Consider the following 26,665-nt stretch of genomic DNA (forward strand, 5'->3'; position numbering starts at 1 on the left):
TCCAGAAAAAATACTAATATTATAGGTCAAGGTGGTTAAGAAAAGGTAGTTTCATCTAGGCATATCAATAACCACGTTTTAAAACATAAAATGTAGCCATGTTTTAATTTGAGTTTGATGGTTTAGTTGGTCTTCTGGTCATGCTGCTGGAATAGTTTGGTCCAGCTGCTCCTGCTTGTCGACTAGATGGGTTTCTGGTTATTGCAGATTTATTTATTGAACAAACCTGATATTTTATGCATCGCAAGAACCTATGATCGCACCTGTTGATGTTTCACATGTATCTTTCATTGTGATATAAGAATTGTGTCCTTTTTTGTAAAATTGCCCTTGTTAACAAAATGGATCTGAATTCCTGAGTGTGTGTTTGTGTGTGTGTGTGTGTGGGTGGCCGTGTTGCATGGTCGAACAAGTGGCTGATGAAGTTTCTTAAATCTTTAACGCTGGCCAATCTCCTATGGCAGGGCAGTCTATAATGCTATTTATATGCTGTTTTAGTGACACCTCTGTAGAGCCTTCTGGTAGGCCTTGGTGCAGCTGGTGTATCATACTGTGATACAGTACGTCAAAGGGCTTTCAATAGTGCAACAACCTGCCATTGGTGACCAGCAGTGTTTGGAGCTGGTTTGCTCTTTTCAGCCTCCTCAAGTAGGGGAGGTATTGCTGTGAGGCGATGTTGCTGGACTAGGGGAGGTCAGCAGTTGGTTTTCATCTACTTTGGTTTGTGTTCTTTTTTTCTTGATGGTAAAGGTCAGGTTGTGAGGAAATACGTATATCAGCTAGAGATGGAAGTGTTTAGTCTCTGGCTGGAGTTTAAAAACCAGCCTGCTGGGAAACACAGAGCTGTAGTCATTGAACAGCATTCTGACGTCGCATCCTTGTTTTTCGGGTGACCAAAGGAGCAGCATGTAGAGCAATGCAAAAGGCATCCGCAGTTGAACTGGTGGTTATCTGGTTGATCCATGAAAAAATGTGATTTAGTGAAACTAAAGAAATGGACAGTAGGTTTTGATGCAATTCCTCTTCTCATTAGTGTGGTAATTTACAGTGTGTGACATCATGGGTATCATTAGTACTTCTAGACCACAGAGAGAGAACCATTATTAGTTCTGGTTAACTGGATTTAGTGCAGAGCAGTGTGTGAAATGTTAAAAAACATTTATTTGTAGTATAGTATAGTATTTTTAAAGGCCTCTGGTTCTTTGTCAGCAGGTCTTCTGCTGTCTGCAACTATTGTAATATTTTTCCTATAAGACATTGCCCAGGATTTATCCAATAAAACATGTTTTGGAAAGATTTTATTTATATCTAAAAATATTATTCATATATCTCTGTGTTTACACATACAACATTATATCCACATGTTTGTGAACACCCCTTCTAATGAATGCTTTCAGCTACTTTTAAGTTGCCCCCATAGCTCACACAAATGTGCAAATCCAACTTCCTAACCTCACTACATTAACACTGTTGTTGCTGAATACAATCGAATCCTCGCAAGGATTGCTCCAACATTTAGTAGAAAGCCAGTTATTCCAACAAAAGCAGGATAACATGTGATTTAGTAACTTTTGAGTTTAGAAGCAACAAGCAATGAGCAGGTGTCCAAATACTTTTGTCCATATTGTGTAAATAGTGTGTCGATAGATAAGCGAATCTTTATTCGGTAATAGATGGACAGTATTCTGAGGAATGATACACTTAGATGTGTTGTTTAAGTGTAGACATGATAAGGTAGTCTCTCTCTATCTCTCTCTCTCTCTCTTTCCCATATATATAGTATCTATTATATGGATTTTTATTGGCTTGCCCTAACACCAGGATTATTAGTGATTTAAAAAAAAAATGCTGTGGCTCTCCTCTACTACAAATACCCATTTTAGTCTCAATTTGTCTGGAGCAGAAGATGAAAAGAAGAAAGTTTAATTCAGCGCGTGCTCAGTTTCTGTCTGAGTGCCAGACTCTTTCACAGACAGCTCTGCTGTGTGTGGAATGAATAAATAGTGTCTGGTTAAACGCACCTGACCTGAATTAAAGACCTTCCTCATTTCCCCTTTCCACTTCCTCCATATCCATATTCTGGGGATGCACTTTTGATCAAAAGAGAAATCATTTCAATTCCAAATAGGGCTGGTATGTTTTTTAAAGCTGGTATTATGCACTCTGGGTCCATCAAGAAGAAGTGAAAAGATATGGCCAGATCTACATACAGTATGTCATGCAGTGCTGTTCTGCAAATGCTTTAATAGTATCCACAAAAATAACTTGATATGCCAACAAGACAAACCAGGACACCCTTTATCAAGTAATTGAGTGGGCTGAAGATGAGGAGGTTCAGGTGATGCACTGGCAACATAATCATCAATCATCAGATTTAAACACCATTAATGGGATTGTTGGAAAGTGTGTGGAGAAGGAAATGTCAGCAATTAGGAGGTTCATGGTCAGCAGCCATTATATTTTTTGGAATATCAGTTCCCAGGTGTATTATCACCCTCTGAGCCAACAGCAGACCCCTCAAATCTTCTAATATGCATTCATATCTGTTTACATATAAGGTAAAGGTGCACATATTTGTCACTGTACAGTGTGCACTGCATAGCAAAATGTGTCCTCCGCATTTAACCCATCTGTGGTAGTGAACACACACACGTGAACTAGGCAGTGAGTACACACACACCCAGAGCGGTGGGCAGCCAACTCCAGCGCCCGGGGAGCAGAGAGAGTAAAGGGCCTTGCTCAAGGGCCCAACAGTGGCAGCTTGCTGAGCCTGGGAATCAAACCTACAACCCTGTTATCGATAGCCCGGCGCTCTAACCGCTGAGACACTACTGCCCCATAAATAAGCTGTCCTTCGAGCCGGATATATACATATTACTCTTCTACTTAGGGTAAAAAGTCCTACAGCTCATATAGTAATGATCATGATACAATAAATAACTAATAAATCAATCATAAAAAGACTGTCACATTCTCAGTGAATATAAAATATTGAGCTAAACAGTTGTTCTGAAAACTATGCAGCTGAAATTAGTTTATTTTTTATATTCCGTAAAATACACGGATATGTACATTAAACACACACAAGGATAAAACACAAGTAATTGCTTCTGTTTATCTGAAACGTTCACCATCTTCCAATTTATTCAAATCCCATTGCAAAAAAATATTTTAAAATATAAAATGTGTGATTATCACACACATCATATAAGTGCATCTAAGCTAGACTTCATGTAACGAACTCCTCTCGAATCTCACTGCAAGGCTGCAAACCAGTTTTAATAAAATATTTAATTTAATTTAAATATTTATTTTTGCAAATATTAGTATTTGCCTTTTTAAGCAATTAAGCAATTATTTGTGGTCACAAAAAAGCGTTCACGTGTAATCAGCCCTTCAGCAATGACGTAAGTGGCATTTCAGCCAATCAGAAAAGCTGAAATACAAATATCACGTATAAAGGTCCTTTAGCTACATATACTGTATCAGTCTTTAAGACAATGTTTTTTCTATGAGACAAAGAAAGTTGAACATTTTTATGTTGATAAGTGATAAAATACAAGAAAATTGTCCCGCAAAAACTCTCTAACAGGAGAAGCAATAAACGTCCTAAACTTTCAATGGAAGTCAATGTAAAAAAAATCGATGTAATTTTAGAGCATTTCCGTTGTACAATTAATCGTAAATATGTGACACAAAATAAAGAACAATTGCCAGGTTTAAATGATTAGTAAGTTATATTTGTGTGAAAGCGGCGATACGTGGACCCATTCAATTCAACGCAGTGAGATATGCGCATCGCTTGCGCCGCAGTAACGTGAACGAACATGAAAGTCTTCTCCGGCGCGGTGACGCAGAACGAGGGGGCGGAGCGGCTCGGAATCAGGAACAATCCCCAGTCTTTTCTCAGCAGGACCTGAAATTCACCTACTGGATTTAGCATGGTTTTCTGAACAGCCATTAAACCTGTGACATTTAAAGACTGGTAAACCTATGAGAAATGCCAACATGGGCTCGGCGAGGAAATTCAACACTGCGAAGGGGGCTCGGGGAAAGCTGCTCCTGTGCCTTTTAGCCAGCCTGTCCGTCCTCTTCTGCGTCTGCGGAGCTGAAGACAGCGCGATGGAGAACATCGTGACTGAGAAGAAGGCTGAGGAAAGCCACCGACAAGACAGCGCCGACTTACTTATCTTCATTTTGCTCCTCACTCTTACCATCTTAACCATATGGCTGTTCAAACATCGTCGCTTCAGGTTTTTACACGAGACGGGCCTGGCGATGATATACGGTGAGCGCGAGCGGCGGCGGCAGCAGCAGCAGCAGCAGCATCATCATGTCATTGATTAGACCGGGAGATGTTTACATTCATCATTTTGGCGCTAGCTGAAGATCTAGCTGAGCTACACTTGCTGTAGACGCATCAGATCTTATTAGGGTGTCAAGGAAGGGGGTCGACACGACTACATTATCATGAGTCCCTTGAATTGTAGCTGGCTAGCTGTGCTTTTTTCAGGGGATAATCCGCCTGCTTGGTTCGCTACTGCTAGGATCAGCTAACGGAAGCGCAGGTTTAACTTAGTCTATCATCTTCCTCTGTTTTACAGTAAGACCATAGAAGCTATAATATCGTGCTGGGCCTTTATAGCTGTTATGAAACATATGGGACAATCAGTAGCTAACGTGGCTAATTATTGCACGAAGCCTCTTGCAGTACTAGCAGTAGCATGGCTTTATAACAACAACACAGAAGTGCATCTAAAAATGTGATATGTATGGAAAATATGTACGGATATTATTATGGCCTTGCTCTTACTTCATGATTTAACAGCTTTAGGCAAATCTGTACAATGTCACATTGTAGTAATATTGCTTGCCATTGTCTGTCCCCTGGCATGGGGTTATCACAGCAGTATTTCACACTGTTGGCCAGATAGCCAGATAACTTGGGCCTAGAGTTCAAGCTGGTCCAAAAGGAGAAGAAATGAGGGCCATTCCTGTTGGACAGTCCTCACCTTTGGGCTTAAGTTATCTCGCCATCTGAGAAATCCTGCTCATAATGTAACACATTCAATAAATAAATGAATAAAACTTTTATTGTTGACTTATTTGTTCTCTGTCACTAGGATTGCTTGTTGGGGTTGTGCTGCGCTATGGAATCCATGTACCTCGAGACATCAACAACGTTACACTGAGTTGTCATGTCAATTCCAGTCCTGCCACGCTGCTGGTCAACGTCAGTGGCAAGTTCTATGAGTATACCTTGAAGGGCGAGATCAGCGCCAATGAAGTCAGTGATGTTCAGGACAACGAGATGCTTCGTAAGGTAAAACCATTGCTTGTGTGAGCTCAACGAAAGTGAGTCCTCTTCACTGTGTCGCTTCGTACATTCACATTTCAGTTTTAGTGAATCATATGAGACTACATGTGTATTTCTGACCGTATGCATGATTATGTGTGTGATTTTTGGTTTTGCGTCCTTCTGATGCATTCATAGTTTCATGTTGACGTTTAATGCTGTTAGTTTGATTTCATTGCAAAGTCACAAACACTGATTGCTGGTCTGTCACATGTCAGAGCTGAGGTAATGCGTCACATGTGTAGTAAGTAGTTGAAGTAATGTGTTTACACTGAACTTATTGTAGTACAGGCTTATCAGTGTGTCTTATCTCCTGCTGTTTCAGGTAACTTTTGACCCTGAAGTGTTCTTCAATATTCTTCTGCCTCCAATCATATTTCATGCTGGGTACAGTCTCAAGCGGGTATGAACAATTTCTCTGTTAAGACTAGGACAGCTTAAACTATAGCTAACTTTATTAGATTTTAAGAGATCTTGGCATGAAGTGAGTGCATCACATTTCAAGTGGCTGAAGGATAAAATCCAAGATTTAATCTTGATTTAATGATTAAAGACTAGCCAGGAATTTGACATTTCTTTTTGAAATTGACAGTAGTTACAAGTCTGTTAATTAATATTGTATTTTCATTTCATTTCAGAGACATTTTTTCAGGAACATGGGCTCCATTCTGGCTTATGCCTTTGTTGGAACAGTGTTGTCCTGCTTCATCATTGGGTAAGTGCCCTTCTAGAATGGCATCTTCTGTCAAATCCTCTGACGGCAACTCATGTCAAATTAGGGCTGAACGATATGGTAAAATGTTATATCATGATATATTTTTTTTTTACATTTTTAATGATATATATATTACATATTCTTACAAACTGCTGTCCAAATACTCTCTCATATCTATGCATGATGCGATAAATGATTTTTGCCTTTAAAGGTCACTGATGTATGGCTGTGTAATGCTGATGAAGCAGATTGGCCAGTTGGGTGGGGACTTCTTTTTCACTGACTGCCTGTTCTTTGGTGCCATCGTGTCAGCCACTGACCCAGGTGTGTCTTAGTGTTAAAACCTTCCAGTTTGCTAAACAGAACATTGACCATGTGTTTATGTAGACAATTATATAGACATTATACGAAATAGCTAGAGACCTGTTGTAGAGTGAAATTCAACCTTTTCACAATTTGCAGCTGCTTTTTTTTAGGAATAGCTGTGCTACATAAAAACAAGTGTTTTAGGTAGGGATGTCCTGATTCAGTTGTTTTTGCCCCCTGATCTGATTATTGTTTCTAATTGTTGAGTATCAACCATTAGCAATCTTAATTTCAAATTCTTTTTATAGATAATACAGCCAAATATTGTAGGAAATATTTGGGCAATTAATGCTGTTTTTTAATTTGGTTTTATTCATTATCATGAATTCTTAAGTTTTTAGTTGCCATTTTTAATACAACAATTTACTCTTGTTTCTTGCATAGTACTCTCTAGTTAATGATCATTTTCAACATGTCCTATTCATCTGGAATTTGTGATGTGTAGTTGGAGAACTGTCTTACCTGTTAGCTAGCTGGTGTGTTTTGCTTTGTCTGAGGTGAAGACAGCTAGCCCATCTATACACCAGGCAGTTAAAAAGCTTATAGTAAGGGGTGTAATGGTACACAAGTCATGGTTCAGTTTGCACTGTGGTTTGGACTTTGTGGTTGGGTACGAGTCTGGTACAGTGAAAAAAACAACAACATAAGACTAACCCTAAGGTTTTTTTTTTATTATTTAATTTGAACAGACAGTAGAGCAAGATCCATCTAGTGCTGTATAGTCCAGCACTAGATGGATCTTGCTCTACTGTCTGTTCAAATTAATTAATAAAAAAAAATCTTAGGGTTAGTCTTATGTTGTTGTTTTTTTCACTGTTAAATTAGTAACTTATAATTATTAGTAAATTATAATTACATCGGGTAGTAATTATAACTACCCAAGGTAGTTATTACAGCTTGTAGTGTGGTAATTAGGCAGTAAATTGTAAATGTTAACATGTTCAAAATCAAATATAATCGTATAAAGGTTTTTTACATGTTTTTACATGTTGCTGCAAACCAGCCTTACAGAAATCCAGTATTAAGACAAAAGATCAGCATTAACATGCAAGCCAAAGGTGAGGGGAAAAAAAACTACCCTTAAGCTGGTGAAAGAAACCTTAGGAACAACCTAGACTCACAAGGCGTGTGTTCATTGTGTTTCCACACCCCCTACAACGCAGACACCTCGTCCTTATCCAATCCTCCATGACTTCATAAGTTGGTGAAAGCCAGAATATCAGTGAAATACTTTTTTATTTTCAGTTGTGTCAAACCCAAAGGTGAGAACAGTGAGCATCACTCTCTCTACAGAGACCGAGGAGAAGGAGGAGGAGAAGGAGGAGAGAGAGTGGGGGAGGTTGCAGGGGCAAACAAGACTACAGTTACTACAGTGATCCTCTTAAACGACTGTAGTTCTGACAATACCATGCAAATGCAGGATTACAGCTTAAGGTTTTCAGGTAGCAGCAGCGCTTGTGAAATGATGCCCAATTTCCCCTAATGACGCTTACTGTGTATTCTCCGTGCGACTGCGTGAACTGAACTGTGACCCCCGTACAGTGACTGGTCGATGCAAATCTATGTACAGTTACACCTCTACTTATTATAATTATCAACACAGCTTATTTAAACAACCTAGCTGAATTCGTCATATCCTTTATCTTCAACAAGCGCACGTCAGCCTGCTGCTCTCTCTGTTTTGAACATGCTGTTCAGTGCTTGTGTAAAACCAGAAAAGGCAAGTTCTGTTCTGGGGTAGTTTAGTTTCAAAGCAAAAGGCAGCAAAGTGGTAAAAAAATAAACAACCCTGCATTGAGCCTAAAATAGCTGCTTCCCAATTCTTTAAAGCATGCCTGGATCGCAATGGCATGTCCTTACGTTCAGACAGTAGTGATTCTAAATCTGAACATTAAAACTGACGCTTGTGCTCTGAACCTTGTTTCCTAGTGACGGTCCTGGCCATCTTCAATGAGTTGCAGGTTGATTTTGACCTTTATGCTCTACTGTTTGGAGAAAGCGTTCTGAACGATGCCGTTGCAGTGGTGTTGTCCTCGTAAGTATTTCTTCCTGCAGTAGTTCATGTTTATGCACAGCTATATAAAACCCTATCAAATTACAACTACAGATTCACTATGACTTGCGGTTTTTTTTTCTTTTTTTTGTGGATTTCTCTTAGAGGCCAGTTCAGAACGTTTTTAGAACTAAAGGCATGTGTATCAAGCTTTAGCAGTAGAGGTCAGACTGTAGTAAATCAGTTAATCTAAATCAGTCTCTGAGTCATTCACTTGTTCCAGTCGTCCACATTAGCACAGAATGTTTCGCTTAATGCTCTATGACTTGTTACTAATCAAAGAACGACTGCTGTGTGGAATGTGCCTAACATTTGGTTCTTGTCCTGTTGAACCCGTGTCATCATCTCCAGAATTCTCCCTTATCACGGGAGGCACAGTGGGGTGGGCCAGCATAGCCATGGAGGTGTGGCTCAGTGCGTAAAGGGCGGGAACCAGACGCAAAGACCGCCCCTCAATGGGTGTGCTACACAAGTAGCTTTGATTCTGAAGATCAGAGTTGTTTTGTGTGTTTGCATTGGCTGGTGAAAGAGCCAGAGTATGCAGAGTGAATGTCTTACAGTTGGGCCTCAGATTCTCTTTTCCACTATGTGATGTGACTGCATTTTAAATCTCATACCCAAAACCCATAAAATAGGTTAAAAGGGTTCATTTTTATTTTAAAGAAGCTTTTCAGTTTTACACTGATCTAAATGTGGTTATCAGTACATTTGATTTCACCCAACTGTGCTGGACACCAGGCCTCCGGATCCAGAATTGGATTTTATAAACTTGTAATTGGTGGGATATTGGGGCCGAACTGTAGGCATTTGCTGGCTGGGTGATGGGTGTGTGTTTTGGTTGAAGTTTGACCCTCAGAAGTGCTTCTGTAGAATTACTCCTTACTCCAGGAACCCCCTATCTGCTGCTCTCATGCCCTTGTTTGTATTGCTTAAATAAGAACTTTGCCATTGTGAAACAGGTGAAACAATGGCAAAGTCTATAAGAGGATCATTATAGGGGCATTCCAGTATAGGTTTTTCTCCCACCTCCAAGAAACATCACTGACATGGGATTTTCCTGTTTTTTAACCCAATATATCTGTTAATAGAGACTATTATGGCACCGCTGAAGGATGAGAGTAAGCATGTTTAATATGAATATGTTCGATTTTTGAGCTGGAGTGCTCCTTTACGAAAGTCTACTGAATGAATTCTATACAAAATACATAACTTAATTAAACTCTTTTGTGCTACACTGTTCTTATTAACAATGAATAACCAAGGATTAAACCGAAATCCATATATAGACCATTGACTCTCCACAGTTGTGACTGTGCTTCTACTAGGCCCTACATCCAGCATTTAATCATTTGAATTCCAGGGTGCAATAGACACTGACAGGCCACTGATTTGCCTGATTGGAGTTAAGATGAAGTGCAATTTTGCATCATGAAAAACACATGCCCTGGTTTATGAGAAAAGAGAACCTGTTTGGGTTGTTGTGTTAGGACACCAGGGCATGGCGTTCTCTGCCCCCTCCTCCTTTTATTTTCCTAGACACTTGTGCTTTCCAGTGAGACAACACAATATTAGAACTATTTGTGTTGGGTTCAATTTACTTGCAATGTTCCTGCTCCTTTTAGGACCCTCTAGTTTTGGAAGTGTACTATTTGCTTACACTAAAAAAGAGAAAATGTGTGTGTGTGTGTTATTTTCACCACTGTATTCTGTTATCAGGTCCATTGTTGCATATCAGCCTGAGGGAGACAACAGTCATACATTTGAAGCCATGGCCCTGCTGAAGTCTTTTGGCATCTTTCTGGGTGTCTTCAGTGGTTCTTTTTCTCTTGGAGTGGCAACAGGAGTGGTGACGGCCTTGATATCCTTCACTGGATTTGAATCTTGGTAAAGTTTTATAGTCTATAATAAGGTCATGTACAATACTGTGCAAAAGTCTTTGGTCTTTCAGATAAACCATTATGATATTAAGATATTGTAACCATTATGACATTTCTGATTAATTTTCTCTGTGTCATTAAATTATTGCATGTTTTTTTTTCCACCACCAGCACACCAAAAAATATAATGTAAAAAATGTTATGTATCTGTCTTGCCTTAAAATAATAAGGGCTGCAGCCCTCGTCTTCAATATTTATAGCCAACATTTTTTATTAATATTTTTATTATTTTTTTTTTTTTCTTTAGCTTTTTAGGTCTGTAAAACACTTCACTTCAAATAACAAATGGTTTACTTATTACCACTAAGGAACTGCTAAAGGAGGTCAGTCGTTTTTGGCTTCAGTCTGCTCCATTCAAAGCTACAATTGGGGCTGTAGCAAAGTCCGACTCTGTTGCAAAGAAAAGTTTTTAAATACCCAAAGCGTTGGAGGTATGAGAGAACCGGAAATCGGCACAAAACAAAAAGGTGGTTTGTACACTGGCCAAAGTTTACATGGCATACCACAGCAGCACTCGCCCGATGCACGAGCACCTGAACAGAAACCATGTGGACAGTTTTTGAGTGGTGTACATGCCCTCATGCATGGTCGTTTCGTCAGCAGTTCCGCTCACTTTGCCCTTGCATCCGCTGTAGGTATAAATCCGTCTTTATCAGCCTTTAGTAAAACCCATTGTTCTTGTAGCCTCTTAAAGTACTTTTTATTAAATCAATATATTTTTCTGCCTGCTGCCTCTTCAGTGATTTCAGTCATCTCCAGTGAATACGTAGGCTTTTATATTGATTGATGGTGCCAGTGTGCGCATTTGTACACTTTGGGAATGACTAGATATAAACCATATCTGATTATTCTGCCATTATGTTAAGCACATTTTTTTGTGTTGGGATTGGCATAAATATAATGGGTCACATTGACTTTGATAAGATATATAAGTACCCCACTGCACTGCTGACTGTTACACTGAAGTTGTTGTTTAAACCGGGTTTGAGCTTAATATGAAAACTATTATTTACAATTTTGTCAAAATAAAATGTATGTGGGAGCATGCTCCAGGAGCAAAAAATAGCAGTTCTTGCATAATACTGCTTTAAAGCGCCTGTCTCTTAGGAAAAACTCATTTTCCACACTTTCTAAATAAAGAAAGTGTGATGTAAAAGCTTTCGGACTAACCATTCACTATCCATATGTCACGGACCATATGTGTTGAAATCATGGTCATATTAATCAACTGGTTTACATATAGCCTCCTTTTTAGTCAACAGTCCTTTAGCTCTGCCCATTTGTGCTGAAAAGTGCTGTTTCTGCCTGGACTGAACAGTTATCACCTACATCAACAGCTTTAAATATCATTTCTCTGGTGGCTTAAGACTTTTCCACAGAATTCTATATGCTATAGTGTCTATCTGTTTCATGTACGCCAGCTAGCAAGTCTCCTTAACTCCTCCTTACGTCACCAAGTTTACCAAACTGCGGGACTTCCAGCTGCTGGAGACAGCACTCTTCTTCCTTATGTCATGGAGCACCTTCCTGCTTGCTGAGGCCTGCGGCTTCACAGGTAACATTTAAGGCTCAACAGTGCTTCTCTAGGACTTTCCCTATGGTTGATTTGTGTCCTTGTCCTGATCGCTAGTGCAGGCTTTGAGTGTGTGTTGCATTCTCAGGTGTGGTAGCAGTGCTTTTCTGTGGCATCACTCAGGCCCATTACACATTTAACAACCTCTCCCCTGAGTCACAGGATCGGACCAAGCAGGTAAGGCTTTCTTCTCTCTCTAGTTAGGATGAGTAGATTCAGAATTCAGACCGTTCTCATATTGTAAAATATATTTTGCTCCTCCAAATATCCTGTGGACTGGTTTCTTTTACATGGATTAAGCATAGATTTTGAGAAAATTGCAGCGATAAAGTGACGCGGTATCATCAGTTTGTTTAGGTTTAGTCTGGGAATGTAGCACTAATATAAGATTTAAACGTAACACTGAGATAAGATTTTACAGATATTATTGATTTAGTAGACCAGATCTGTATTTTTCACAATACTCTTTCACAAATTTTCTGTCTCTCTGTCTCTCTGTCTCTCTCTCAAAGTTATTTGAGCTGCTGAATTTCCTGGCTGAGAACTTCATCTTTTCCTACATGGGGCTCACCTTATTCACTTTCCAGAACCACGTCTTCAACCCCATCTTCATAGTGGGAGCATTTGTATCCTAAACATGTTGTTACTTGCAGTGGCAAAGGGAGTAAGATGGTGTCATTGCATTGGTGATAAGTTAAAAAAAAAAAAAAGTCTAGTCTAAGAGTAAGATGGTGTCTTGGCTTGCTTTGTGTTTTTAGTGCTTGAAAAAAAGTATTTGCCCCCTGAATTTACTCCAGTTTGAATATTTGTCTGCTAAATAGTTTCAGATCCTTACACAAAATATAAGACCTGACGAACACTCTCAACTTAATAACAGTTCCTGTAACCTTTCACATAGGTGGATTTTAGCCTGTCTTTTTTTGCAGAATTGCAAAGTCTTTCAGTCACGCTAAATGTTTTTCAAATGTAAGCTGCCCATTTAATGTCCTGCCACAGGATCTCAGTAAGGATCAAGTCAGAACTTTAAACTACAACACTCCCAAATCTTGTTTTGCCTCCTTTAAGCAATTCAGAGGTGGAATTGTTCTTGTGATATGGATCATTGTCTTGCTGCATATCCCAACTGAACTTGTGCTGCATATCACAGACTGTTGAATGGACAGTTTTCCTTTTTTTGTTGCCCCGTCTTTGAAATAGTACAGCATCGCCGCCCCATCAAACTGCTTTACTGCCATGATGTTCGTATTGTTTGAGGCAGAAGTGAGAAAGTAAATACAGGAAGCAGGTCCTGTTGCCTTGAACTAATGCCTATTTCTGTTCAGTTTAACATGGAGAAATGGCAGGGATGGCCTTTGTTCACAGCTGTAGTTATTATTTGGACAATATACCAGGATAACGCCTGGCTACGGAAGCCGTTTAGCTCAAACCTGATAGTTGGGTCAGACTAAGACCACCTCTTCCCAAAAGTTTGGTCTGTATTTGAGTGTGATTACTGTGTTCACACCTGCCCAAACAAATTGCACCAAGGGTGAACATTAATCAGGGTCCGATTCAGCCAGACTAAAATGTGCATGTTCTAGGATGTCTTTGTAATCTATTCCAGATTAATATCTTTCATATTTTTCGGTGTGTTGCTTGTTTAGACCTTTTAGTCTGCTTCTATTTAAGTTATGTTAAGATTCAACATGGCTGGTTGTAATCAAGCCTGGGTGTGCCTAGGATAACTGATCCCATTATCATGTTATTTTCATCAGTTGGTTGATCGAGTAACTTGCACAGGGATAGTGGGTACTGGCTAACTTCTTTCCTTAAATAAAGGAAAAGTTTATTTATTTATTTAACTGTTTATTTTCTATTTACACAAATTGTCTTTCATTAGATTTTGGATCTGAAACAAATATGTGTGACACATAGGGGGGAAAAAAGGAAATCAAAAGGGGGTAAACACATTTTCCACACCACTGTAGCTTATTCCAAAGAAAAAGGGACTGGTGACCACTGCTGAGAGCACGATCTGCAATGGCACTGTTTTGTGTGAGTCTCTGGAGAACCCAAGCCAAATGGTCATGCCTTCTCTAACAACAAGGGATCTCATTTCCCCTAAAAAAGCAGGAAGGGCACAGTCATGCTCCTAGATGGGTGTATGGAGATTGGCAGTACTGAGTTACTCATGTTTTTTGACCTGGCTCCTTGACAACTTCCTCTCCCAGCTGGCAATTTTTCTGGGGCGAGCGGCTAATATCTACCCGCTCTCCTTCCTGCTCAACTTGGGCCGCAGAAACAAGATAAGCTCCAACTTCCAGCACATGATGATGTTTGCAGGTTTGTCCATAGAAGGGGGTCCCACATATCAGGATATTATTAAAAGATTTCCCTTCCTCTGTTTTTGAAAATGTTTTCGAGCATGCTAGCCCTTCACATAAGGGGCGACTGTATCGCATATAGAGAGACATGAAAACACAGGTTTCATCCCAAATTACACACTACTGTAAGTCAACGCAAGTCTTCCTAAATACAACATCATATATCTGTGACAGAACAGTATTTACATTTATTAATATATGAAGTCTATCTGAAATCTAGTGCTATCTGCGTGAAGACATTGTAGTTTTATGACTTATGTAGTTCACTATATAGGGGGTTAAGCTTTAACATAACACTAGAGAAGGGAGGTCTGCTTTGATTTTTTTAGTTTTAAATAAAATAAAAAAAACTAAAAGTAATAGGCTAGTCAAGTCAAGTCAAGTGGGTTTTATTGTCATTTCAACTACATACAGAGTACACAGTGAAACGAAACAACGTTCCTCCAGGACCATGGTGCAACATAGACAGTGCATACAAGACACAAGTGCAACACAAACAAACAAGTGTGGACAGACAACACAACACAGTACAGACAGAGAATAATAAATAATGACGGTAGTGTGCAAATTGTGCAATGTGCAATAAATAGAGTCCAGTGAGGTAGTATATACTTCTCTGTTATTTATAATCAGAAATTCTCTTTCTGCGATACAGCTCCACTGTAGAACTGCTGCTATGGATTATTTGATTAATCTACAGATTATTTTGGTGATTAGTTGAGGGTATAAAAATAATTCAATAAACTTTGTTATGTAAATTATTCAAATTTATGCAATTTTATATATAAAATTATGCAAATTCGTACATGACAACTTGTTTCTGTTTCTTACTTTTTCTCCTAGGTCTCCGGGGGGCCATGACTTTTGCCCTCTCAATCAGGGATACGGCCACATATGCACGGCAGATGATGTTTTCCACCACGCTTCTGGTGGTCTTCTTCACCGTCTGGGTTTGTGGAGGTGGCACCACTCAGATGCTCTCTTGCCAGCGCATCCGGTCAGTCTGAAGTGCTGAAAGTCTGAACATTTCTCACTTCTTATGTTTGTTCTGGGGACTAGTTTAGAAAGCAGGATTTCTCACTGAACTGGAAAACTACAAAAACAGACTGGATAGGAAATAGGAAAATTCCGAAATATTTTGGACTCTCTATGGACTATCTGGCTAACTCAATAATCCTTCTTTGTCAGTTTCTCTATTTCATTTTAGAATGCTGTTGAAAGACTTGTTTTGATTCAGGTTATGTTTTCTAGCTGCTGTAGTCCTTTGTTGGATGGCTGATGTGATACGTATTCATACTAGGCTTTTCAGATGCAAAGCGGCTTGCCTAACAGCTGCAGCTTCTAAACGGCACATGTAGGGAGGTAACAGGACGAAAATGAAAGCAGGATGTTTGTGTCCTAGTCAGAGATGGTATCCTGTTTCTAGTAGTAGTGCTGTATGTCTTCGTTTAACTTAATGTGTAATCTTGATTTTTGTCCTGACAGTGTTGGAGTTGACTCGGACCCGGACAGTTCAGTAAGTGTGTTCAATAATGCAGGAGCACAATAATACAATTGGAATGTACTGCATTATTTATATCAACCCTAATGCTATTTCTGGGTATGTTTTTGCAGATTTGCTTAGATGGAACAGAAAGGAGAAGCACCAAACAGGAGAGCGCCTGGTTATTTAGGATCTGGTACAACTTTGACCACAAGTATCCTTTATGTTGTGACTGTAGTAAGTAAATGCAGAACAGGTCTATTGGATTAACGCTTTAGGGTTTTCTGCATTTCTGAATAAATTGGATCAAAAAACAATATAAAGAAAGACTATGTGAACCCTTGCTTCCAGGGCCTGAACCAGTAAGGAGGTCACAGCAAAACTTTTACCAAATGTTTACGGTAACTGGTGACCAGTTCCTTCTTTTGGAGTCCATTCCTCCAACCCCAGCTGCTTTTTAACTCAGTGATATTGGTTGGCTTTCTTGTATGAACTACCTTTTTATAGGTCCATCCACAACAGGTTTTGACCTTGACTTGGCCATTCCAACATTTAAACAGTTGAATTTCTCCTGGTCTACCTACGTCTCGGTAGACTTCGTGCTTAGATGTGTTGTCTAGCTGCATTTCCCACGTATAGTTACGCTGACAGATACTCCGGCATTCCCATCTAAAATTTGCTGGTAAAAACCATAATTCATAGGTTTGTCACTATTGACAAGCTGTCCTGGACTCAAGGCAGCAAAGCAACCCAAAACCATAACACTGCCACCCCCTCAGAGGTTCTGAGGTTTGAATGGAGAGTTTCCACCAAACATCTGGATTCATCTGGCAACAGAACATTCTTCCAAAAGGCTACTGGCTTACCCATGTAGTTTTGAGCAAACTTTATTTACTAAATGCACGACTGATTACCACCTCTTGATTAAATAACCTAACTGTAATTAGCCCTGGCTAATTAACCAAAATTCTTACTCCCATATGTTCACATACATTTTCCGACCAAGATATTTCTTGTTGGATAATTTTGCAAGCAAAAACATTATTATAATGTTTGTACATCATTTGCTAATATTAGCTTATCTTTATCTAGTTTTAGGTATGAAGAACTGATCACATTCCAGGCCAAATGTATGCAGAAATGGAAAAAATGTTTCAAAAAGGGGTTTACTAACGTTCTAGCAGCACTGTTCTCAGCAAGGTTTTGGTGCAGATTCAATGTTCAGTGTCACTTTGAAGTTTCATGCTGTTACAGAAGCCTTGACCCTGCTGTCCCATAGTTACCTGAAGCCCATCTTGACTCACAGTGGGCCTCCACTCACTGCCACACTGCCAGCCTGCTGTGGCCCTCTGGCCCGATGCCTCACCAGCCCACAGGCCTATGAGGTCAGCTTCATACCCAGCACTGATGCACACCACACATGAACAGCCATCCTTTTTTTTAGCCAGATCAGTAGAAAATTGTTTACACAACTTTAAATGAATCCTAAATGTGAGCAAATAAGTAATGGGAGCTTATACACACCGGTTAGCACTGTGCCAAAATTATAAAACACTTGCTTCAAATCAAATGCTTATGTATCTTATATGGATACACACCAAAGGTACAGACATAGTTACTACTATTGTTTTTAGCCATGTGATATACTTGTAGCCTTGTAATACAAGGTACATTAGACCTAGTTATTTTATACTGTGAGACTTGTCTTGTCCCGAGAAAGGCTTTGCTTGATGTCAGACATAATGGGCATGGTTTGGACAAATGCTTCTAGTATTATATTTAATTAAATTAGTTTTTTCCCCCCAAACAAACTGGTAAAAGAAGATGATGCATGTTAATCAGTGTTTCCACCAGCTACTGTTTTGCACTAATTCCCGAAGACTGCACAAAACTTGATCATGCGTAATACATACAGTAAAGGGATTCCAAAATGTAGGAGGTTTAGAGCTGTTCTTAGTGCTGTGCTTAGATGTAGTTGAGAGATGCTGAGCAAAGCAGCAACCCCTGCTGCAAAGGGGTTACTGAACCCCTAGGTGGCAATGTCACTGTACCAAACATTTCTTATTGACCATTGTGCGATACATGCTTCCTTTTACTGCAATGTATGCAGAATAACCTGTAATACAAAGAAAAATAACAAATAAAATAAATAATAATAATAAATATATGTATATATTACTGATTTCTTATTGGATGTGTGAAATGTTAATTGGTAAACAATAATTTTGAAAGCAAAAGCATTTTTACATGCATTGTTTGTTATTTCTGTGAGAAATGGTCGAAATACTTATTTTTTTAATGCTGTGTTGGTTGTCGGTGTAATTGCCAGATAAAACCTGCTTTCCCTTCCCTTAATTGTACTTTCCTCTCTCAACGTAGAATGAGGAACAGCTAAAAGACGATGATTCAGACCTCATCCTAAACGACAGTGACATCAGCCTGACGTACGGTGACATTACTGTAAGCACTGACGCCACAGGGGTACGCACCAGCGGTCAGCCAGTGGGCGGAATCAACTCGGACGAGTCTCTGGACAGAGAGCTGGCCTTTGGTGACCATGAGCTGGTGATTCGGGGCACGCGTCTGGTTCTGCCCATGGACGACTCGGAGCCATCCCTCCCCCGGGACCCCCACCACCACCGGCAGCTTTGAACTGCATGGCATAAAAATGAGAAAACAGAAACAAAACCATGTGACACAGCTGAGTCTAAGGCATTCCTGTTTATGTGTCCCTCTTTCCACCATACCCTACCACCACCACCATCTGGAATGATCTCTGTCTCTCTCTCTTTCTCTCTCTCTCTCTCGCGCTCTCGCTCTCTCTACCCTCCTCTCTCTGCTGTCTGATGTGACTGGTTTGGTGTTTCTACCTCATTCGTCACTTTTCTTTTAGTTCTCTAAAGGTGTTTGTGGTGTCTGTCAGTTCTTGCCATCAATCTTCCTCTTCGTGAACTGTTCTGCGTGTCATTTTCACAGCTTGGCTGTTAAGCAGACCTTGCAGCGACTTGTGGCATTGTGGCGTTATTGCCCCGCTCTGCTTTCTCGCTGTCTTCGAGCTTACCGTGAGAAGTGACACCGGCAGTTTCTCGTTGTCTGTATAGCAAGGTGTAAAATTGGGCACAGCCTGGCGTGCGTGTGTTGACTTTGTGCTTTCAGTTGATGGGTAAGAGCTCGCTGGAGAGAGGATCTGGGTGGGGTCGGTGGTAAAGTTCTTGAGATTTTTACACTTTCAAACTGCCTTCTCTCTGCATGAGAGTCGAAACAGAAGCGTTGCTAACTGGATGGCTCAGAGTTTCGCTGTGCCGTTGCAATCAAGTGCCTGTTGAATGTGGTTTTCAATTTTCTCTCCAAGTTAAACAACACTGTCTGCTGTCCACAAGGGGGAGGCCTTGTATTTTGATACTGAGCTTACCTGTGTGTTTGAGCTGGGGGCTTGCAATTGGCTACAAGAGAGATGTTGCGCACTTGCCGTAATTTACAATTAGCTACAGAGGAATGCCTGTCAGTCTTGTGTAATCGAAGGGCCTGGATCTCACATTTTGACCTTTGACTGTGACTCTTTTGGGGGTTTTACACCTTGTTATATATTTATTGCTGTTGTTCGCAATGAGATGTTCTGTAATTGAGGGTCACAGGGCAAAAGCTGAGGCCATTTGTCCTGGTTCGTTAACATGTAAAAAAAAACAAAAAAAAACAGAAAACTGACAGCCTCAAATTTTTCTTATTAATTTCTCCATGCAGTCATAAACCGATGCAATGACTCAAGGTCATCTTTACTATGAATGTCTAACATAATTCATTGTCTCTATTAATAACATAAACCAAACAACAATAAAATGTCTTTAAATTGCTTTTTTCGGTGGTAAGAAACCACATAGTGCAGGCATACAACAACAGTGTAAAGGAGGAGGGAAAATAAGGTAATAGCAGTTTGCCTGATCTCTTAAGAATTTTTTTTTATGTTCAACTTTTGCATGATGTGTGCTGTGTGGAGATGCATAGCCGTGTATTCTCCCTTTTTTGTGGAATTTCTATGGCTTTTATAACAACTGTTGTCGGATTTTGTGAAATGTCGCTGCATTGCAAATGCAATGTACGTCTAAATATGGGGGTTAATTGTCTGGTTTTAGGTGTGTTCTGAAAGGTCTGAGAGAGAGAACATATGAATTGTTCGTTTTAATGTTGGTACTTTTGGTTGGGGGGGGTAAAAAACTGAAAGAAAACTGACCATTTCCTGTCAGCAGGGGATATCAGGGTGTGGTGCAGTGACTAGATAGAACAACAATCCTGACGACTGTTTAAAAATATATAGAAATATAAAAGGGTGTCTGACCTTTTTAAATTTGTTGGAATTGTATGTAATTACACCTATATAAATATAAATATATAAATATACATTTAAATATAGTGAACTGTAAATGAAATGAATGCACTGTCTATTAAAACTACCCTGAGACCTGAAAAGAACCAACAGCAAAACCATGTAGGAAACTTTTTTTTTCTTCTTCTTCTTCTTTTAACTAACATTTGCACTCTGCTGTTGGGGTGCCAGGGTAGAGTAGAATGTGTGTGTGTGTGAGTGTGAGTGTGTATTTGTGTAGAAAGGTGACCAGTGCTTTTGGATGGAAGCTGCTGGCACCCATAGGACAGTAGGACTGCTGAATAGAGCAGCAGACGCAGACGAGACACGGCCCTAATTACAGTGTTGCTGTGGACGGAGGCCGGGAGCGTTTCAAATGGTCGAGGGGATGTAAGATTAGGAGAATTGGAAAAAGGGAGGGGGAGAGAAAGTACAACGCCAGGGTAGGAACATCCGAGGCCTCCCACACAGAGTTGTCTCCTGCTGTGCAGGACATTTAGACAGGGGGCATTGTGGGATTTCTTGTTGGCATGCCTGTTGATAGATAACGTGACCCACAGGAAGCGGGTGTTTATATTTGGATTGCTGTGAGGCGAAGAAGCTGAGTATGATTGCAGTTTTGCACTTTTTTTTTTGCTTGTTCTTGCCTTGTTCATTTGTTGTTGTACCTTTTTTTTTTGGAAATATCTACTATTGTTTATTAATTTTAATTGTCTGATGGTAGGCGATTTTCAGATGAAGGAACAAAGTAGACCTGCTGTTACGGTAGAGTTGAGATCCATGTCCACTTATTTGCTCTGGAAAAGAGGAGGAACTAAGGTTCCAGTGGGAACCTCCCTCGGTGCATGCTATCCTGACACCAAGGACCACAGTCTAGCAACGTCCATATGACCTATTAGCAAGAATGTTGGCAAAATAGAGTGCAGTGTTGAGTACAGTCTTCTGATGAGCCATGCATCCATGAATTAAGTTGTGAATTAATGTGAAATGCTAAAATGCTAAGATTCTTTTGTCTTTTTGGTCCTTTGAATAAAATGTGGACTCACAAAATGACCATTTACTGGTATTTTATGATAAAGATGACTCCTGTGTATGGATGACACTATATTAACTAACAAAATTGCTGTTTATGTTTTGTCCACCCCCCCCCCCCCCTTTGGTTTGTTTTTTGCTCCCTGGTTTGAACCTGAATGTCCTGAGCAGATGTTGTAATGGACAGTCTTACAGTTGGTTAAATCTACATCCAGCTCTACTATTCTTCCACTGTTTGTGCAGGATAACTTGCAGCCGGCTTCAGTGTTCATGGTCAGACACACACTGTGATGTCTGTGCCAGCTTAATGGTGTGGTACCCTTGGCTTGTCCAAAGTAGCAGAAAGTGGCGGATGGACACTCTGATGCCGTGTTCGTGGTGTTCTTAACTGATATGTAGCCGAGCGCTAGACACACTATGTGCAGCCTCTGTTTTTATGTGTTGCAGGTACTGACTGTTTACATCTGTGTAAATATTCTCATCTGTTCATGTGCGTGCAATGGTCAATAAACAGAATGTCTGTGCTTTCGATTAAATGTGCCTTCTTGTCATTAGGCTTTTGCCCCAACTGATTTTCGTTCAGGGTCACAACACAAAGCTGGGAAGCTACCTGGCCCCAGTTCAGACATGACTTCATCCGCAGAGGCGTATTTTAGCTAAGCTGAGGCAGAATCCGGCCCAGCTTTATTCGGCACAGACTTTTGTGAAAGATTTTGTGAATGTCTTGGCAATGTCTTTCACCGAACCCAACCCCTCCCAAATCACAGGCCTTGAGAGCATCATCAGGCACAGTAATGAGAGACCATGATCTCTATCAAACTCTCTTTTCCAGTGTTGTTTGGCTTGTTTCCTAAGGCAGCTGTTTGTAAAGTGTGCACCGTGTTCTAATTCATGGGCCGACTGCTCTATGTCTGTCATGGATTTACCTCACAGCTGGGGAACAGCGCTTTCCACAGAAGAGCTGACCAGACCCTGTAGTGCGTTGGATGGAGGCAGTCTGCAGTGAGGGATCAGGTAACGTGATCCTTATATGGTCTGAATGCTCCACAAGAATGTTCTTCAATGGGATAACGGTTTCAGGATTAGTAATATTGAAGGCATTCTGAAGGTGTCATTCTTGCTGGGTTTGTTTTGTCAGTTTGACTAACATACACTTGCCATCAATACTTTGCAGACACCTAATTTTTCAGTGCTTTTCATACAATGGGTACATTTTTCTTTTAGTTTACAATAAATTATAAAGAAAAAAATAACCTAATACCCTAATTGGGTTTGAGGACATATCACATACATATACAACAATGTCTGTAACAGTACTATAAGGGTCATGACACCCAACATTTTCTCCTCGGGTTGTAATATCAGCACTCACATCTTTTAATTATGTAAACCATCTTAGTTTCAGCCTGTGCTTTTTGAGCTACCTGATTTTCTAACCCAATGTGGAAAGCCATTTACTTAGGAATAGCTCACGTGGGCAGTGGTGGCTCAGCGGTTAGAGCACCGGGCTATTGATAACAGGGTTGTGGGTTCGATTCCTGGGCTCAGCAAGCTGCCACTGTTGGGCCCTTTACCCTCTCTGCTCCCCGGGCGCTGGAGTTGGCTGCCCACCACTCTGGGTGTGTGTGTGTACTTACTGCCCCTAGTTCACTAGTGTGTGTGTGTGTGTGTTCACTACCACAGATGGGTTAAATGCAGAGGACACATTTTGCTGTACATAGTACAGTGACAAATATGTTACCTTTTTTTACGTGAACTACTCCTATCACTAGCAAAGCCCCCAAACCCTAGGACGTTGAAGACTAGCACAACTCTTTAGACACATGGGAAGCCAGCCATGGTCTCTTTTCAAACTGCCGTTGATGCAGCAGCGCTAGGCAGCCAGCACTCTCAGAGGAAAGCGTGACTCGTTAGCTCCAATACAACAGCTAACAGACCCCTGTGCTGACCAACATCACCCCTGAGAGATTAAGGTCAATTGTGCTCTGTCGGGCTCTGGCTGCTGATGGCAAGCAGTCTGATCTGGGGTTTGAACCAGCGTGGCCCAGTGGACTATGGTGCTGCCACTATCCCACGCTGGGAGTCGAACCAGCATGGGATAGTGGCAGCACCCTAGTCCACTGGACCACACTGGGATTCGAACCAGCATGGGATAGTGGCAGCACCATAGTCCACTGGACCACTCGGAGCCCACAGCATGTGCTTTTAACAGCAAAGCCGTCAATGCATGATTTTGGCGAAACCTAATGTGCATAGCTGGCAAGGTCTTAAATGTAAATTGTAAATTGAGCAGGGGAGTTTGATTGTTAAATTACAATAAACATTTGAGCACGTGTCCCCAAACTTATGATTTGGGGGCTTGTTTATCCAGAATATCTGCTCTTATGTTCTTTTGTAAAATGTTTTTATTCACCTTTGAATTCATTGTTTGTTTGTTTGTAAGTTTTTTCTTCAATGTTCAAAAGGCACTCAGGCACCCTCACGCAGCATATCAGTCCCAAATCATAATGCACCCTCCACCATGCTTCACAGCTGAAATGAGGTTCTGGTGCTGGTGTGCTGTCTTCTTTTAACTCCAACCGTTCTCTTCAGTTTGTAGAGTAAGTGAAAAGCTGTGAATATCAGTCGTCAGAGTCGTCCTGAAAGCATCTTTGCTGAAAGAACATCACCACGCTGAACACTCTTTTTGCCAGTTAAGATGATCCTAATGCTGAGAAGGTTTTGTTAACCTAAGCCCTTAGTGTCCCAGCTAATAAAACTGCTTCAGGCAAATAAGAGTAAAAACGATCTTCAACATGAACTGTGAACTATGAAGATGTGCAGAGGCCCGTGACCCAGTAGTGGTCCAAATGATATAACTTATTTGTGTCAAATTCCACCCATCACTTCTGTTTACATTACTCCACACACCAACATTGGAGAATTCACATTGTGACAATGTGCATAAACTCTTTCCAGATGCTCAGAATTATTGAGGAAAAAGTCTCAAGTGAAATATCTGTCTGGCTGAAGTGAGGAAAATAATTCACGATGTCATGGTAACACCACAGAAGGGAAAGAGAAGGGGGTTGTTCAGTAAAGAGGTTTCAATATAATGTGTGCCATTCATTACATAAGATCATTTACTGATCATTATTTGTGCTGAAATCCAAATTGTTCCCAAAAATGAGCATTAAAGAGCCAGTACGCTACATTTTTCTTGTATTCACTTATTTATCTCCAGTCTTCTGATGATGTTTGTTTTATACACTAGAAACCAATCAGTATTAATTTTACATGGCCATTTTCTAACTTATTAAAATAAAAAATCCTCAACAAGGGTGCCCATGTGAGCTCTTGATGCACCTGTCTTGTAATTCCGCATTAGATCACATTTTCGTGATCTTAACCTTTCATAGAGATCTTAATGTTTCACTATTCATGGAATGATTCTCTGCCATAGACAATTTATCCATTTTAGCAGCAGCATCAGTGAAAACAGTAGCAACTAGCATAGTGAAATCTGCTATATTTAGCGTTTAAGTAGCAGCGTCGCATACAGGTAAAGGAACGTGAGGCGACGTGCGCCCCAGTTCTTTTACCCACCTACCTCCCAGAAATACACTTTCAGAAGGGGCTTAGGGCGAGAAGTGTGACCAGGCCAAACAATTCTTAGGGCTTTATAGTGTTAATGGGCTAAACTGCATTTGGCTGAATAGCTGGTAACATGTAAATGCACAGGTCAATAATAATTGAAAAGATGGCGCAGAATGTGGCCAGAGATGTTCCTGTAGCTGCTTTGCTGTTTTCGGTCTGGTGCTGGAGAGAGCTCACCTACTGGTTCTTCACAATGTCCATGTCTCAATTTGCATGAGCTAAAACTAAGATCTTTAAGTAAGCTTTATTAAATGTGAAACGTCGAGACGAGAAAAAGGACTGAGTTGAGACACCTACCTTGACCTTACATCACATGATCGAGAAGGCGGGAGCGCGCTGCAACTATAGGAAGACACATGATTTTATTCCCAATGGAAATTTGTCTGTGACAGTAAAAGTCTATGCCGGTCTATGGCCAGCATACTTTGCACATAGGGAATTTCAGGAGGATTAAGGAGTGATTGATTTATTTTTTATTTTAGCATTTTTTTTAAGCAAGGAAAATTCAGTTTTGCGTGATATGAGCATTATATAAATGTATCTATACGTGAAAGTTGTAGTAAAATTAGAGATGAATGGAGATAATAAAATTTAGGTTACTGTTGTCATGTTAATTTGCCCTCTGTTTATTGTGTGTGTAATCAGTAGCTGTAAAATAACAGCCTTTTCCTGCTGGACTGCTTTCCTGTCTTTTATGGAATGCATTTAATACACATCAGATGGAACCTCCAGCACTGAAGTTTATGCCCTGGATGAAGGGACAGTGCTGCACTATTTCAAGGCCTGATTCATTACGATTCCAGCATGTGTTTATGACTGTTTACTCTATTACTTAGTGCTTGTTTACCTAACTAAGATGCTTCTCTTTACAAATTCTCTTAGTCTCTCTGGTTCTCTATCATTCTCTTTCTTACTCTCTCTGGAATGAAGCACTGCTTTACCCTCACATTTATCTGCTGAAGCGACGCTGGAAAACCAGACACTAATAAAACCAGACACTAATAAAACCAGCTACGTCTTTGCCAAGTAAAAGAGCACATCTTCGCTTGTCCTATTGCATCTGCATCTGTTTCACAATCGCTCTCTCCACTTCATCTGCTTTTTACAACAGAGGCCTGAGCACAAGAGGAAAATATTAAGATTGATAATACTATTCTGCATTGTTGAAGATGGGCAAATCAGACCCAGCCCAAAACCACTCGGTACCCAAACAATGCAGATCAACTGAGCCTCTATAAGGTGTCTGGACTTGATTACGGATTGATTATTGATTACTTGATTTTTGATTACGGATTAAAATGAGGCAATTCCTCATACCAAGCCATATTCACCATTTGTGTTGTACACAGATGGAATCTGATCCGTGTACTGAACACACAGTGACTTTCTCTGCATAGGTCGTAGTTGTAGCACTGTGGATTTCATGTTGTCTGGCTCTTTTAGAGGTGATAAATACCTTAATGGAAAAGACACTGGGCCATTATAGCAATGCACTGTGGCCACCCACGCCTGCCATGTCCTTGACAGGACACCAGCGCCCATTCTCTGGATCTTCTCCAGTTTGCTGACAGCCTAGATGAACATGGGGGGCATTAACATTCTTGAATGCACTCGCTTCTTTATTTATTTATTTATTTTTTGCAGCTTGCATCAGATCCGTCACACATCTGCGCCAGTTTGGTGAAGAAGGCCTGTCCTAAATAAATGACTGTGTCTTTGCTGTGTGTGCTCTGTTCAGAAGGGTCTAAAATGTTGGACTTCAGGGTCTGTGATGACTCATCATTGAATCAG

At 40.4% G+C, this 26,665-nt stretch overlaps 1 protein-coding gene across 1 annotated transcript; it reads left to right on the forward strand.

Annotated features, from left to right (window-relative positions):
• Positions 1–3,834: 3,834 nt before the first annotated feature.
• Positions 3,835–21,762, forward strand: slc9a6a (solute carrier family 9 member A6a). Its single transcript, XM_072663209.1, has 16 exons — positions 3,835–4,288; positions 5,124–5,323; positions 5,682–5,759; positions 5,995–6,071; positions 6,283–6,395; positions 8,367–8,472; positions 10,207–10,348; positions 11,877–11,982; positions 12,089–12,177; positions 12,513–12,626; positions 14,211–14,322; positions 15,207–15,360; positions 15,849–15,879; positions 15,978–16,060; positions 17,126–17,231; positions 18,226–21,762. The coding sequence occupies exons 1-16, from the start codon at positions 3,994–3,996 to the stop codon at positions 18,496–18,498; spliced, it is 2,079 nt and encodes a 692-aa protein (XP_072519310.1). The 5' UTR covers positions 3,835–3,993; the 3' UTR covers positions 18,499–21,762.
• The last annotated feature ends 4,903 nt before the right edge of the window (positions 21,763–26,665 follow it).

This window comes from Salminus brasiliensis, chromosome 19 (genome assembly GCF_030463535.1).
Source record: "Salminus brasiliensis chromosome 19, fSalBra1.hap2, whole genome shotgun sequence".
Classification (NCBI taxonomy): domain Eukaryota; kingdom Metazoa; phylum Chordata; class Actinopteri; order Characiformes; family Bryconidae; genus Salminus; species Salminus brasiliensis.